General features: G+C 42.1%; 1 protein-coding gene across 7 annotated transcripts in view; it reads left to right on the forward strand.

Moving 5' to 3' along the window:
* LOC122932493 overlaps nt 1-7,717 on the forward strand; it is a 155,003-nt gene extending 147,286 nt beyond the window's left edge. For 5 of the 7 annotated variants that reach the window (XR_006388308.1, XM_044286939.1, XM_044286941.1 and 2 more), the window contains 2 exons: nt 1,634-1,768; nt 7,193-7,717. Coding sequence is in view for 5 of the 7 variants with exons in the window: in XM_044286939.1 (XP_044142874.1) it covers nt 1,634-1,768; nt 7,193-7,200 (143 nt within the window). In the remaining 2 variants the exon portion in view is untranslated. Of the gene's footprint in view, nt 1-1,633; nt 1,783-7,192 lie in introns of all 7 variants that reach the window. The other 2 variants (XR_006388309.1, XM_044286940.1) reach the window with 1 other exon arrangement.
* The last annotated feature ends 7,367 nt before the right edge of the window (nt 7,718-15,084 follow it).

A 15,084-nucleotide genomic window follows, 5' to 3' on the forward strand; every position in this document is an offset into this window, starting at 1 on the left:
TTAGGAGACCTACTTGCTCAGACCTTGTTTTTTTTAACATTTATACAGCTGACCCCTCAGATTTGTATTTTTTAAATGCCCTTTTTTGTCTTTTATTGCCCCTTTTTACTGTAGCTGTAAGCCAATGGGGGTTTAATTTTAGCCGTTTATACTTGTTACCTAAAGTAATACATTTTTTAGTGCAATTACTCAATGTGGATTTAAAGCTCTCCCATTTATCCTCAGTATTATGATGTGACAGTAGCTGCTCCCAGTCTATACCCTAAAATGCTGCCATCAACCCAGGGAAATTAGCATTTTTAAAATTCAGTGTCTTTGCTTCTTATAATTTAGGGGGAATATAATTATATTGTGGTTACTATTACCTAGTGTTTTTCGAACAGTAACATTTCCAACAACCTCTGCATCATTAGAAATTACCAGATCCAACAGAGCATTGCCCCTAGTGGGAGCTTCTACAAACTGACCCATAAAGTTGTCCTGTAGTAAGTTGAGGAATCTTCTCCCCTTTGCGGTTGAGGCAGAACCATGAACATAGTCAATGTCTGGCATTATGGCCACTGTGCCAGCCTGTGCAGCCCGCTGTATTTGGTTATACAGTTAAGTTTCTATCTCCTCTGTGATGTTAGGGGGTCTATACATTACTATTTTTTCAGTGTTTATATCCCTTTGAAATTCCATATAGTTTCCACATCCTCACCATCCTCACCCACATTTGCCTCTTTCACACTTGTCTTCAGATCACTTCTTACATACAGGCACACACCACCATCTTTTATATTGACCCTGTCTTTCTTAAATAGTGTAAACCCCTCAATATTAACAGCGCAGTCATGTGAAGAGTCCAACCATGTCCCAGCCACACCAACTACATCTGTGTGTTCTTCTAGTACCATAGCCTTCAGCTCCCCCATTTTGCTAGCTAGACTTCTGGCATTTGTGAAAATACATTTTAAATTACTATTACCTGTAATTTGAATATCTGGGATTTTTGGGTTACCTTGGTTGATGTTTGTATGTAACAGGTTCTTGTTACCAGCAGTTCTATTTTTCATCGGTGTATAGTTCTGGCCAGTCTCCTCCCTACTTTCCACACTAACCCCAGCCTCCAATAAATCCCCACTGTCCCCTCCTTTATCCCACTCTCTATCTACACTTTCTACCCCCTTATTAGTATGACCCCCCCCCCCCACCCTTCCCCCAGATCCTAGTTTAATAGCTCCTACAGCCGTCTAACAATTTTTTCCCCCAGGACAGTTGCACCCTCCCCATTAAGGTGTAGCTCGTTCTTACTGTAGAGCCTGTAACCGACCGAGAAGTCGGCCCAGTTCTCCATGAACCCAAACCCTTCCTTTCTGCACCAGATTCTGAGCCACTAATTTAACTTCCTAAGCTCCCATTGTCTCTCTGGTGACACTCGTGGCACTGGTAGTATTTCTGGAAACACTACCTTGGAGGTCCTGGAATTGAGTTTCTCTCCTAGTTCCTGTCTCCTGTCAATCCGATCCACAATATGCCAAACCCGAGCACCCGGAAAACAACACACTGTTCGTCATTCACTGTCTCGGCGACAGATGATTGTCACTGTTTTTGCTTTTTCTTTAATTCACCTTTCTTTATGTTTAATTTACAGCAACAAACACCATTATCCACCACCAGGAAATTGTTTTGATGATGGACAAAGGAGCAGAAGAGGAGGAAAATACTGAACAACACGAGCTCTCGGTTCTTGAGCTAACAAGTAGTAGTAATCTCTTTCGAGAAACAGGTACATAGCAACATGTAAGCGACTGCTTGGGGACTTACCTTTTGTTTAGATTTTTTTCATTCATTTAAATTAGGGGTGCATAACCTTTTTTGGCCTGAGGGCTACATTGTCACAATGCTCTATTTCAAGGGGCCACAAAAAAAAAAAGATGGTGATTGGCCCTTATTTGCATTGATCTATTACACAGGCTGATGCAAACTGAGTGGGGGGGAATGATCGCTATTAGTGTTGAGCAAAGCGCGATTCGGATCAGAGATCCAAAGCCGCTTCATTGAAAACCTAATTTGAATGCTGTACAAAGACCTGTCTCTGTACAGAACTCAAATGTATGGGCTTTGTGGAGGTGAAATTCATTATGTCCAAAGTCTTGTGATACTTAGTTGTATAACTTCAGCATTCAATACTTCAAATTGAAAACCATTTTACTTATTCAACTAAGTCTCACGAGACTTTGGACATAATGAATTTCACCTCCGCGACGCTCATACATTTGAATGCTGTACGGAGACAGGTGTCCATACAGCATTCACTACCATAGTCATAGTCAGCTAATCACTACCATAGTCATTCCTTCCTCATTGAGTTCTATTGATTATCGGTAACACATCTGTGATTACACAGGGAGATGTGCTGACAATTATCATACATCTTTTATCCTGATAAAATATACGAATCAGCCGACAAACGAGATTCCTTATTTATTGGCTAATCAGTGACACAATATAGGCCAGATATCAGAAATGAGTACTTGTTCTCAGTAATTGGCTGAACATTGTGCTGTGCAATAAGGGCTTAACCCCTTAAAGACCGGGCCTATTTTCATGTTTACATTTTGGATTTTTCCTCACCACATTTGAATAGCCATAACTTTTTTATTTGTCCGTTCACATATACGCTATATGAGAGCCTATTTTTTTCGGGACAAAATGCATTTTTTAATGCCACCATTTAATTTACCATGTCTTGTATTAGAAAACGGGAAAAAAATTCTGTGTGGCAAAATTGTAAAAAATAAAAATAATGAATTCTGCCAAGGTTTTTGAGGTTTTGACATCACAGGTGACTGCCAAATACACTTTGGGCACTTTTATATGGGCCAATTATTGCTAATGAGAATTTGTACAAACACTTGTTAGTGATAATCTTCCTAAATATCTGCCATTGTAAAGGGGCCACTTTCTACACAGTGAGTGTTTGATCAGTGAACAAAGATAAGTTATCATGGAAAAATCTCTTCCTGTTCTGTGTCTAGAGCCACACATGACTTTGGCTGACAATCACTGATAGAAATCACTGACCAAACACCGAGGGCTCATGCACATGGCCGTATGCTCATTTTAATTGGGCAGCAAAAGATGTTGACAGCACACCATGTGCTGTCTGCATCTGTGTGTCTGTTCCGCGGCCCCCACAAAAAAGATAGGACATGTTCTATTCTTGTCCTTTTTGTGGACATGTACTATTCTTGTCCTTTTTTTAGGACATTTCTATTGAAGTGAAAAAAAATGGCAGCATACACATGGTTGAGTTCTGTGTTTTGCAGATCCTACATCTGTGGACAGCTAAGGCTACTTTCACACTAGTGTTTTTGCTGGATCCGGCAGGGTTCAGCAAAAAAACTTCCGTTACAGATAATACAACCGGATCCATTCATAACGGATGCAGATTGTTGTATTATCTTTAATATAGCCAAGACGGGTCTGTCATAAACACCATTGAAAGTAAATGGGGGACGGATCCGTTTTCTATTATGTCAGATTCTGTCTGAGTCAGCTCCGCATCCCATGAAGGAAATAAAACTGCAGCATGCTGTGGTTTGCTCTCCGGTATGAGGGCGCAACCAAACCAAAGCATTTTTTTCCGGTATTGAAACCCTATGATGAATCTCAAAACCGGAAAACGCTAGTGTGAAAGTAACCTAACACACGGCCATGTGCATGAGGCCTAAGGGCTCATGCACACGACCTTTAGGTGTTTTGTGGTCTGCAAACTGCAGATCTGCAAAACACGGATATTCGCTATGTGCATTTCGCATCTTTCAGAACAGAGCGTCCGGCCCATAATAGAACAGTCCTATCCTTGTCCTTAATGCAGACAATAATAGGACAGGCTCTATTTCTTTGCAACCTGGACATACGGACATGGAATGCACATGGAGTAATTTCTTTTTTTTGCAGCCCCATTCAAATGAATGGTTCTGCATACAGGGTGCAAAAGAATGCAATGGACACAGAAAAAAAATATGTGCATGTGCATGAGCCCTAAGGCCCCTTTCACACAGGCAAGTATTCCGTGCGGGTGCAATGTGTGACGTGAACGCATTGCACCCGCACTAAATCCTGACTTATTTCAATGGGGCTGTGTACATGAGCGTTGTTTTTCACGCAGCACTTGTGCGTTGCATGAAAATCGCAGCAGATTCTATATTCTGTGTTTTTCACCCAACACAGGCCCCATAGAAATGAATGGGGCTGCGTGAAAATCGCATAGCATCCGCAAGCAAGTGTAAATGCGGTGCGATTTTCACACATGGTTGCTAGGAGATGATGTTAGTAAATAGGGATTAGCAACCCCGGACCCTATTAAAGTAAATTCACTGTATTATTTTCCCTTCTATGGTTATAAGGGAAAATAATAGCATTCGTAATACAGAATGCTAACTAAAATGTCCATTGAGGGGTTAAATAATAAATAAAAAAAACTCACCTCATCCACTTGATCGTGCAGCTGGTATCGTCTTCTTTTTTTCTTCCTGCAGGACCTGCAAAAGGACCTTCGATGACATAATCGCGCTCACCACGTGGTGAGCGCAGTGACGTCAGCGCAGGTCCTGCTGAATGAAGATAGAAGGTCCTTCTATCTTCATTCAGCAGGACCTGTGCTGACATCATCGAAGGTCCTTTTGCAGGTCCTGCAGGAAGAAAAAAGAAGACGATACCGGCTGCGCGATCAAGTGGATGAGGTGAGTTTATTTTTGATATTTTTTAACCCCTCAATGGACATTTTAGTTAGCATTCTGTATTAAGAATGCTATTATTTTATCCTTATACCCATGTTAGAAGGGAAAATAATAAAATCAACAGAACACCTAACCTAAACTCGAACTTCAGTGAAGAAGTCCAGGTTCGGGTCTAGGTACCACATTCAGTTTTTTTCATGCGCGTGCAAAACGCATTGCACTCGCATGGAAAAAACTGAACAACGGAATGCAATCGCAGACAAAACTGACTGAAATTGCATGCCTACTTGCGCCGGTTTGACTGAATGCACCGCAGCTCATTTGGACAAAATCTGTGATGCCTGTGTGAAAGAGAGCTAACTGTGTGAAAGCAGCCTAATGGATACAAAAAAGAGAAGGATCTTTCCATTACACTTCTCTGGATCTACTGTACTTCTGGATTTGGCTCAAATACTACCGCAAAAAAACTGCAAGTGTGATTCCAGTCTAAGGCCCCTTTCACTCGAGCGAGTTTTCAGCGTGGATGCAATGCGTGACGTTAACGGATAGCACCTGCACTGAATCCTGACCCATTCATTTCAATGGGTCTGTGTATATGAGAGGTTTTTTTTCCACGCATCAGTTCTGCGTTGCGTGAAAAACACAGCATGTTCTATATTCTGCGTTTTCACGCAGCTCTGGCCCCATAGGCCTCTTTCACAAGAGCGTGACGGATTAGGTTCAGATGCGTTCAGGGAAACTTGCACACAGAGTCCTGTCTGCGTATTTTACGGCCCCATTGAAGGAATGCAATGATGTGGACCACAACAACGGTCGTGTGCATGAGGCCTATAGAACATGCTGCGTTTTTCATGCAACACAGAACTGATGCATGAAAAAAAATGCACATGTACACAGACCCATTGAAATTAATGGGTCAGGATTCAGTGCGGGTGCTATGCGTACATATCACGCATTGCACCCACCTGGAAAACTAGCTTGTGTGAAAGGGGCCATAGAAGTTAATGGAGCTTCAGTGAAAAACGCATTACATCCGCAAGCAATGCGGGTGCAATGGGTTTTTCACTGATGGTTGCCAAGAGATGTTTGTAAGCCTTCAGTTTTTTATCATGCATTTTTCACTGGAGCTTCAGTGAAAAACGCATCAAAACTCATTGCACCTGCACGGAAAAAACCGAACAACTGAACGCAATCACAGACAAAACTGACTGAACTTGCTTGCAAAATGGTGAGTTTCACTGAACGCATCCGGAGCCAATCCGCCACGCTCGTGTGAAAGAGGCCTGATGGTGCTTTTACAAATAGGTGTGTTTTTCAGATGTTAGCTGAAGGTCTATGGGAACTATGGAGTGCCAGAAATTGTTTATTTGCTACTGCCATTTTTGTTGTGGCTTTTTTTTGTTTATCTGACTTCTTTTTAAAAATATAATTTTTTTTTCCCCAGGAACTTTTACTATAGGAAAAACAGGGAAAAGAATCCCAGAACAAAAAACATAATTCACACAGCCAGTGTAGTGGTAGAAAAAAAAAAAAAACGCCAGTGCAAATTCACGTAGGAACCCTTATAGAGTGTACTCTTCATACACACTGCAAACGTCACATCAAAATGAAATGCAGCAGGGCATGGACTTTGGTGGCTTTGTACACACATAATGTAAAGACTTACAGTGTGTTTGTCATTCTTAAACATTTCTTTAACATTTCAAAAATTATCCCCCAAATTATTAAACTATTAGGCAGAAGAGCTGAGCCAAGGGCTTTCTCCGTTCGCTTGATAAAGAAAAACTCATAGAAAGTCTATGCTGTGGGTTTCCTTGGGTAATAGTTGTGTTACCTCCTGCTGCACACTACTGACATGTTTAAAGGGGTTGTGTCACTTCAGCAAATGCATTTATCATGTAGAGAAAGTTAATAAAAAAATGCTTACTAATGTAACGTGATTGTCCATATTGCTTTCTGGGCTGGCTTGATTCATTTTTCCATCACATGGTGACCACCAGGTGACCACCTTGCAATCCAAAAGGCGGTGGCCAGGACCATGGGAGTGTGCATAAGCCGGCACTTTTTCCTATAGTGTTTAAGAATGACCACCGCTGCTGGATTGCAGGGTGGTCGTAACTCCTGGATACAAGCAGTATATAATGTGATGGAAAAATTTATCAAGCCAGCAAATGAAGCAATATGGACAATCACAGTACATTAGTAAGTGCCTCGTATTAACTTTCTCTACAAGATAAATTATATTTGCTGTGAGACAACCACTTTAATGTGTTCCAAGGTCTGAAAACCATTTTAAAGAACATTTGAAAGAAACTATTTTTCCCCCTCCATTTGAGTTCTACATTATGTGAAGGTCCAGTTAAAATTTAGTAGGAAAATGATGCATAATCTTTTTCAGCTAAAAATAATGGTATAAAAATAGTATATACTTATATAATAATAATTACTTTTCTTTATTTTTGCAGAAGTCTGAAGATGAAAACCCTACTAATTATCTAAAACGAATCAACAAAAATAACTCTTTCATGCTGTTTACCCTTTCAATTAATTTATTCTATTCTCCAACTTAAACATTCAGGTGCTAGTATTTAGTAAAGTTCCATATGGCAACATCCATATCCTTGCTTTTATCAGATTGATAAGAATTGAGCTATAATGAGTATTTATGAGCTGGCAGGAGTTCGGTGATAAAGGCTGGAACCATCAGAGCAGTTCTCTGACGGAGTCGCTGTAAAATAGAAAGCTCGTTAGTTTGTAAATGCACTTAAAGTGAAAGCTGTGTCCGAAAAAGTTTTTTTAAAATAAAGATCAAGTGAAAAAAATGTAATAATAAATTGCCCTAAAGGTGTCCATGGCCTTCAAGTATTGACCCAATTTTGTGCTTATGAAATAAAAAGTGCTCCCCAGTTGTTAATTATTGGGGAATACCCAATGAAAAGGCTTATTTTCCCTGCAGTGTTCTGGCAAGAAAAAAATAAAGATTATATGGTGCTGTTCACAATCAATGTCTATTGATTTATTCTAATGTATACAGGAAGAGATGAGTGAGTCGAAGCATCTGAAGTGGAATTCGATTCAAAGTTTAGGAAAAATTTGATTAGCAACGAATCCGAATTTCCTCGCGCTTCGTGATAGCTATTTGTTTTTCCCCCCTAAAATGTCGGCTACATGTGTTACAAAGTGAAAGTAAGAAGCCTGTGAATGCAATAAGACCCATAATGCCGTGCAGCAAGCCAATCTACAGATAGCCATCCCCTGTGATGTCACAGCCCTATAAAAGCCTCATTCCGCGCTGTCTCCATCATTTCACTGTGAGCTGAGCATAGGTATAGACGTGGCAAGTGCTAGGGACAGTGATTAAGTGTAGAATATTGGATAGGGAGGGTGCAGGGACAGTGTAGGGAGATTGTAGGGAGAGCATAGGGAGACTGCAGGGACAGTGCAGGCTGAGTGTAATTGCCCTGTTCACCTGCTGCGTCATTCATACTTAATCAGTTCTGTTATACATGGAGTTACTGTGCGTCAGACCCATTGTCAACAGGCAGTCTAATATATAGGCACATTTATCTAGTTCACCTGCTGCACCATTAATACTTTAATCTGTTCTGTTATACATAGACTTATTGTGTGTCAGACTCATTGTCAACAGGTGGTCTAATATATGGACGCTTTTATCTAGTTCACCTGATGCATCATTAATGCTTAATATCTTCTTGATTAATTAACTGCTTTTCACATTGATTAATAGATAAGCAATTCCATTAGGCCTTGATTCACAAAGTGGGGTGATACAACTATCTCATTCTACTGTGAGATGAGCGACGTTTTCAAAAATTCAATTTGGACGCTTCATCAAATTTACCCCAAAAATGTAATACGATCCGAATTTATTTGTGATAAAGCATGTTAAAAATTGGCTATAGAAAAAATACTGTAGTTTTTTTTCCGAATATTCGCTATATTTCTATATGTTCTTGTTTTAGAATATTAAGAATATTCGAAAAAACAAATATATAGGTTTTTTCAAATATTTGTAATATTCTAAATCAAGAATATATAGCAATATAGCAAATATATTAAAAAAAATGAATATAGAGCAATTTAGCTAATATAGTGCTATAATGTTGTTTGTCCAATAGTTGTCATTTTTTCTCATCTGAAGTTCAGATTGGAAAAAAATTACAACTATAAAAAAAAATTAGAGCACTATATTAGCTAAATTGCTCTACATAGTTTTTTTTCCGAATATTTGCTGTATTGCTATATATTCTTGTCTGAGAATATTACGAATATAAATTAGCATATTACGCAATCATTACCTTGTTGATTTTTCGAGTAAAAAAAATCGTAGAACATAACAAATATTAGAATTCGTGAATATTCGGCAAATATTCTACAAAATATTCATGAAATATTGCGAATTCGAATATGACCCCTGCCGCTCATCACTATTTATGTTCAGCTTTCTAGCAGAAGCCTGAAGGTTTTGTGCCAATATTGACTGGTATTAGGAACTGTTCATAATTCCCTCTAGCTTAATTAAGGCCCCAGTTCCAGCTGAAGAAAAACAGCCCCAAAGCACGATGCTGCCACCACCATGCTTCACTGCGGGTATGGTGTTCTTTTGGTGATGTGCAGTGTTGTTTTTGCGCCAAACAAATCTTTTGGAAATATGCCCAAAAAGTTGAACCTTGGTTTCATTAGACCATAACACCTTTTCCCACATGCTTTTGGGAGACTTCAGATGTGTTTTTGCAAAATGTAGCCTGGCTTGGATGTTTTTCTTCGTAAGAAAAGGCTTTCGTCTTGCCACTCTACCCCATAGCCCAGATATATGAAGAATACTGGAGATTGTTTCTGTGGACCATGGCTTTTGCTGTGGGAATGTCAGGAAAGACCAACTAGAGCAGCTGAACTTTATTTGGGGTTAATCAGAGGCACTTTAAATGATGGCAGGTGTATGCTGACTCCTATTTAACACGATTTTGAATGTGATTGCTTAATTCTGAACACAGCTACATCCCCAGTTAGCTACATCCCTAGCTAATAGGGCCACAAATGTCCTTTTAAGGACTGGCATAGGTGTGCTATCGATAGGTGTGACTTACTGAGGGGTGTGATATACTTATAATATACTTTTTTAACATAGAAAGTATATCATAGTGCATTTGTTTTCTGCAGCAGTTTTGTGCGTTTCTGCTGCGATACTACAGCTATACAGAGGGGCAAACACTCTTGGAACAAATAATTGCAACTGGTGTGATATACCAGTTTCCCCCAAAAAAGAGTAATTGAGGCATGGGTGTTATATACCAATAATATACTTTCTATATAGTGCATTTGGGTAGTGCAGCATCTGTTTGAGGTTCTGCTGCGATACTGCAGCTATACAGAGGGGCAACGGCTATTGGAAGAAATAATTTCAACTGTGTGATATACCAGTTGCCCCCCCAAATAACAGTTCGAAGCAGGGGTGTTATATATGAATAATATACTTTCTATATAGTGCATTTGGGTAGTGCAGCATTTGTTTGTGGCTTTGCTGCGTTACCGCAGCTACAGAGTGACAAACGCTATTGGAACAAATAATTTCAACTGGTGTGATATACCAGTTGCCCCCCCCAAAAAGTGATTGAAGCAGGGGTGTTATCTACCAATAATATACTTTCTATATAGTGCATTTGGGTAGTGCAGCATTTGTTTGCAGTTTTGCTGCGTTACCGCAGCCACACAGAGTGAAAAACAGTATTGGAACAAATCATTTCAACTGTTGCGATATACCTGTTGCCCCCCAAAAAACTGATTGAAGCAGGGGTGTAATATACAAATAATATACTTTCTATATAGTGCATTTGGGCAGTGCAGCATTTGTTTGCGGTTTTGCTGCGCTGCCATAGCTACACAGAGTGACAAACGCTATTGGAACACATAATTTAAACTGGTGTGATATACCAGTTGCCCTCCCAAAAAACTGATTATTGCAGGGGTGTTATATACCAATAATATACTTTCTATATAGTGCATTTGGGTAGTGCAGCATTTGTTTGTGGTTTTGCTGTGTTACCACAGCTACACTGAGTGACAAACGCTATTGGAACAACTAATTTCTACTGGTGTGATATACCAGTTGCTCCCCCAAAAATCTGGTTGAGGCAGGGGTGTGATATACCTTCTTCCACAAATACTGCTCTTCTATAGGGACTTTTGTCACAGGGTTATTTTGAAAATGACAGGCAGAGGAAGAGGCAGGACATTCCTCAAGGGTTGTAGGGGTCGGGCAGGTGCAGCAGGCAAGAGCCTAAGTGGGAAGTTGCAGAAGGTGCGTGCGATTACGTTAAAAGACGCACCAGAGTTGGTTGAGTGGCTCACTTAGACTTCCGCTTCTGCACCCTCCTCATCCTCTCTTTCTGCACCCTCTTCACTCTCTGCTGTGTGCACCCCACAAAGACACCACCACCACCACCATATCCCCTCCGCTCGAGGGATTATTTTCCCATCCATTACAAGAACTTACCAATGCGCAGCCATTCTAGGCATCGGATCAGGAAGAGGAGGTATCAACGGTGGCCACCTAGCAGTCTGACGACAGTACCCAGATCAGCCCAAGGAGGGTGGACTACACTGTTGCTGCCTAATCCAAGATCTTTAATGTTAGTGGTGGTGAAGGTGACAATGATTACGTGTCGCTGGACGTCACATGGGTGTCCACAAGAGAGGAAGAGTAGGGAAGTTCAGAGGGAAAGACGGAGCAGCAGATAGGGAGGAGAAGGAGGTGAAGCAGGCAGAACTAACAGTGCACAGGAGGCAAAAAGCAGACTGCTAATGTATCTGAAACGAGACATCCACCATGCATGGTCACATCTGGCGCTCCCAGGACGCCAGCACATGGCTCCGCAGTGTGGACTTTTTTTTAACGTGTCCGCTGCTGACAATAGTGTTGCCATCTGCAGCCTTTTCTGTCAACACATAAGTCGTGGTAAGCCCAACACTCACCTAGGGACGACCGCCTTGAGAAGACACCTGGCCTCCCATCACCGAGCCCACAAAGCCACACTCTCGGCGCTGCACATCCTGCCTCTTCTACTTCTCCTCTCTCCTCCCATTTGTCCTCCACTCCACCTTCCACTATCCACCTTCCACTATACCATCGTCACATTCATCTGGCAAAAGGCAGGCTTCCGTGGTCCAAATGTTCGAGCGTAAAAAGATGATTGAAGGGTTAGATAGAATAAGCTATTTGATCTGTATGCGGGACAGGATGCTGGGTGACATCATTATAGAGGGAGAATATGTTTACATTAGCCTTATGTCCATATATGGAATGGAGTCTGCCCAGCAACAGTGAATATGGGAATCACATCTGGTTCCAATATTTGTGGAAGAATGTCTATAAAGGTGCTGAATTCTGAGAATTAAAAGCAGAACGGTTTCAGAAACACGCCTGTGTGTATCATTGAGACTAGTTCTCCGGGTACCTGTCTGTGACAGACAAAGAAAGAACCAGGGTGCATTAAGAAGCAGATTTCTTTCAATAATGACGCTGGATAAACATCTTGCCCAACGGCTGACCACTGGCTTGTCGGAACTGCTAGCCCACCAACTACTGCCATATAAATTGGTGGACTCGGAGGCCTTTAGAAAATTTGTGGCCATTGGCACACCACAATGGAAGGGCATCCTGGAGCTATATGGCCACGTTCAGTGGCAAGTGAATGTATTTCTAGCACACAGTGTCAGTGCCAAGATACATCCGACCACAGACACGTGGTCTAGCAAACACGGGCAGGGAAGGTATATAACTTTTACTGCCCACTGGGTGAACCTTCTGACGGACATCAAGCATGTAACCCGTGGCACCAGTGTGGATTTGGTGTTACCGCCATGGATTGCATGCAGGCCTGCCTCTTCTTCTACACCTCCTCCTTCATCCTCCGTCTCCTCCTCGGCTGACTCCTCCTTTTCCACTGCTACCACCGCTTCTGCTGCACCCCCCAAGCTCCCCAGAACCTATTCGACGTGCCAGGTGAGACGTTGCCATGCTGTGCTGCGGCTGTTGTGCCTGAAAGCCAAGAGCCACACCGGTCCTGCACTCCTTTCAGCTCTGCGGTCACAGGCCAATCAGTGGCTGACCCCGCTCAATTTGATAATGGTAATGTGGTGTGCGACAACGGTGCCAATCTGCTGAGCACGCTGAAACAGGGCAAAATGACACACATGCCATGCATGGCACACATTATGAACTTAGTGATTAGTTGCCAAATATCCCGGGGTCCAGGACATCTTGCGGCAGGCCCAAAAAATCTCTGGCCATTTTAGAAGATCTCACACGGCCATGGCTCGCTTTGCTGACGTTCAGCGGTGACACCACCTGCCTGTCAAAAGTCTGATTTGTGACTGCCCGATGTGCTGTAACTCCACCTTGTATATGCTTGATAGGCTGCTCCAGCAGAAACGTGCAGTTAACGACTACCTGTACAAACTCTGCAGCAGGGCAGGTTCTGGGGAGCTTGTTTTTTTTCAACGTGCCAGTGGCTGCTCATGCGCAACGCATGTAGACTTCTGCGGACATTTGATGAGATCACCAAACTGGTCAGTCACAGCCAGGGCACTTTCAGTGACATTGTACCTTACGCCTTCTTTCTGGAGCGTGCATTGCATTGTGTTATTGATCAAGCAGTCGAGGAGCAGGAGCAGGAAGATAACGAAATCGCAATGCTGGATGAATTCCCAGGAGGGCTACTCCATCTGAGACAAGTCAACAGGAGTCTGAAGAGGAGTCAGAGGAGGATGGTGCCTGTGTAGAGGAGGAGCAAGAACTGCATGCTTTAAACTTTCTGGGATCCCTGGCGTTGTCCGTGGCTGGGGGGAGGAGACCGAGGACGACATTACCTTGGAGGATGAGCAGGAGCCAGGCAACTTCACCGCTTTCTGTTTAATGCAAATGGGGGCCTTCATGCTCCAGTGTTTGAAGAGGGACCCCCGTATAAAAAGCATAAAGGGCAAGGACCAGTACTGGGTGGCAACGTACTTAGACCCTGGTACAAACACAAAATGGCAGAAATGTTACCAGCTTCATAGAGTGCTGTCAGAATGCAGCACTTCCAGGTCTTGCTTTGAGAAATGCTGCATTCTGCTTTTGCGGGCGCTGGCAGAGGAATTTCCACTCACAGAGTGAGTACCAATCCAACAGCGCATGCAAGAAGAGGGCGGTTTGAAGATGTGTTGGTGACTTTGGATATGAGATCATTCTTGCAGCCAACCCATCGACAGCCACCCTCCGGATCCAGCCTCAGGGAACGCCTAGACCGACAGGTGTACGATTACACCGGGTTAACAGATGATTTGGATGCTCTGAGAAATGAGGAACCCCTGGACTACTGAGTGTGCAGACTTGACCTGTGGCCAGAGCTGGCACAATTTGCCATGGAACTCTTGGCTTGCTCCTCGTCCAGAGTCCTGTCCGAAAGGACGTTCAGTGCAGCAGTGTGGATCTAGACCAATAAGTGCACTCCTCCAGCTCACGACAGTGTGGACTATCTTACATTTCTAAAAATGAATGAGGCATGGATCTCAGAGGAATTCAACACATGTGACAACCACGTTTAATTGAATTTCCTCATGACAGCCCACAAATATCCGCCACCACCCAGAACAAATAATGGTCCTTGTCTTAGGTAAATACAGAGACATAAAAGGCCTTTTCTGTCCGGTGAATGCCTAATGTTTTGAGCCTCGGAGGAATTCAACACCTGTGATGACCACGTGTTTCAACTATTATAATTAGGGTTTTTTTCAAGAGGGGAGATTTCGTTAGCTATATTTTTAATCCAATTTTATATTTTTACATCTTTTAAACATATGTATTTGACCTGTATTTGTACTGGCCATCAGTAAAATTGATATCCATTGACCGTCTAATAGACCTCTAGCCACATAATCACTTGATCTTTTCTGTACGGTGAATGCATAATTTTTGGGCCCGGTAATACACTGCCTTCAGTAAAATTGAGATCGAATGACCGCGTAATCTACCTCCAGCCAAATACTTACTTGTTCTTTTCTGTACGCTGAATGCATAATTTTTGGGGCCTGTAGTCCCCTGACCTGCTGTAAAATTGATATCCAGTGACCATGCAATCTGTCTCCAGCCACATACTTATCTGTTCTATTCTGTACGCAAAATGCATAATTTTTGGGGCCTGTAGTCCACTGGACTGCTGTAAAATTGATATCCAATGACCGTATAATCTACCCCCAGCCACATACTTGTTCTTTTTTGTCTTCTGAATGCATAATTTTTGGGGCCTGTAGTTCACAGGCCTGCTGTAAAATTGATATCCAATAATCGTGTAATCTA

The sequence above is a fragment of the Bufo gargarizans genome, chromosome 3, assembly GCF_014858855.1.
Source record: "Bufo gargarizans isolate SCDJY-AF-19 chromosome 3, ASM1485885v1, whole genome shotgun sequence".
NCBI classification, from domain to species: domain Eukaryota; kingdom Metazoa; phylum Chordata; class Amphibia; order Anura; family Bufonidae; genus Bufo; species Bufo gargarizans.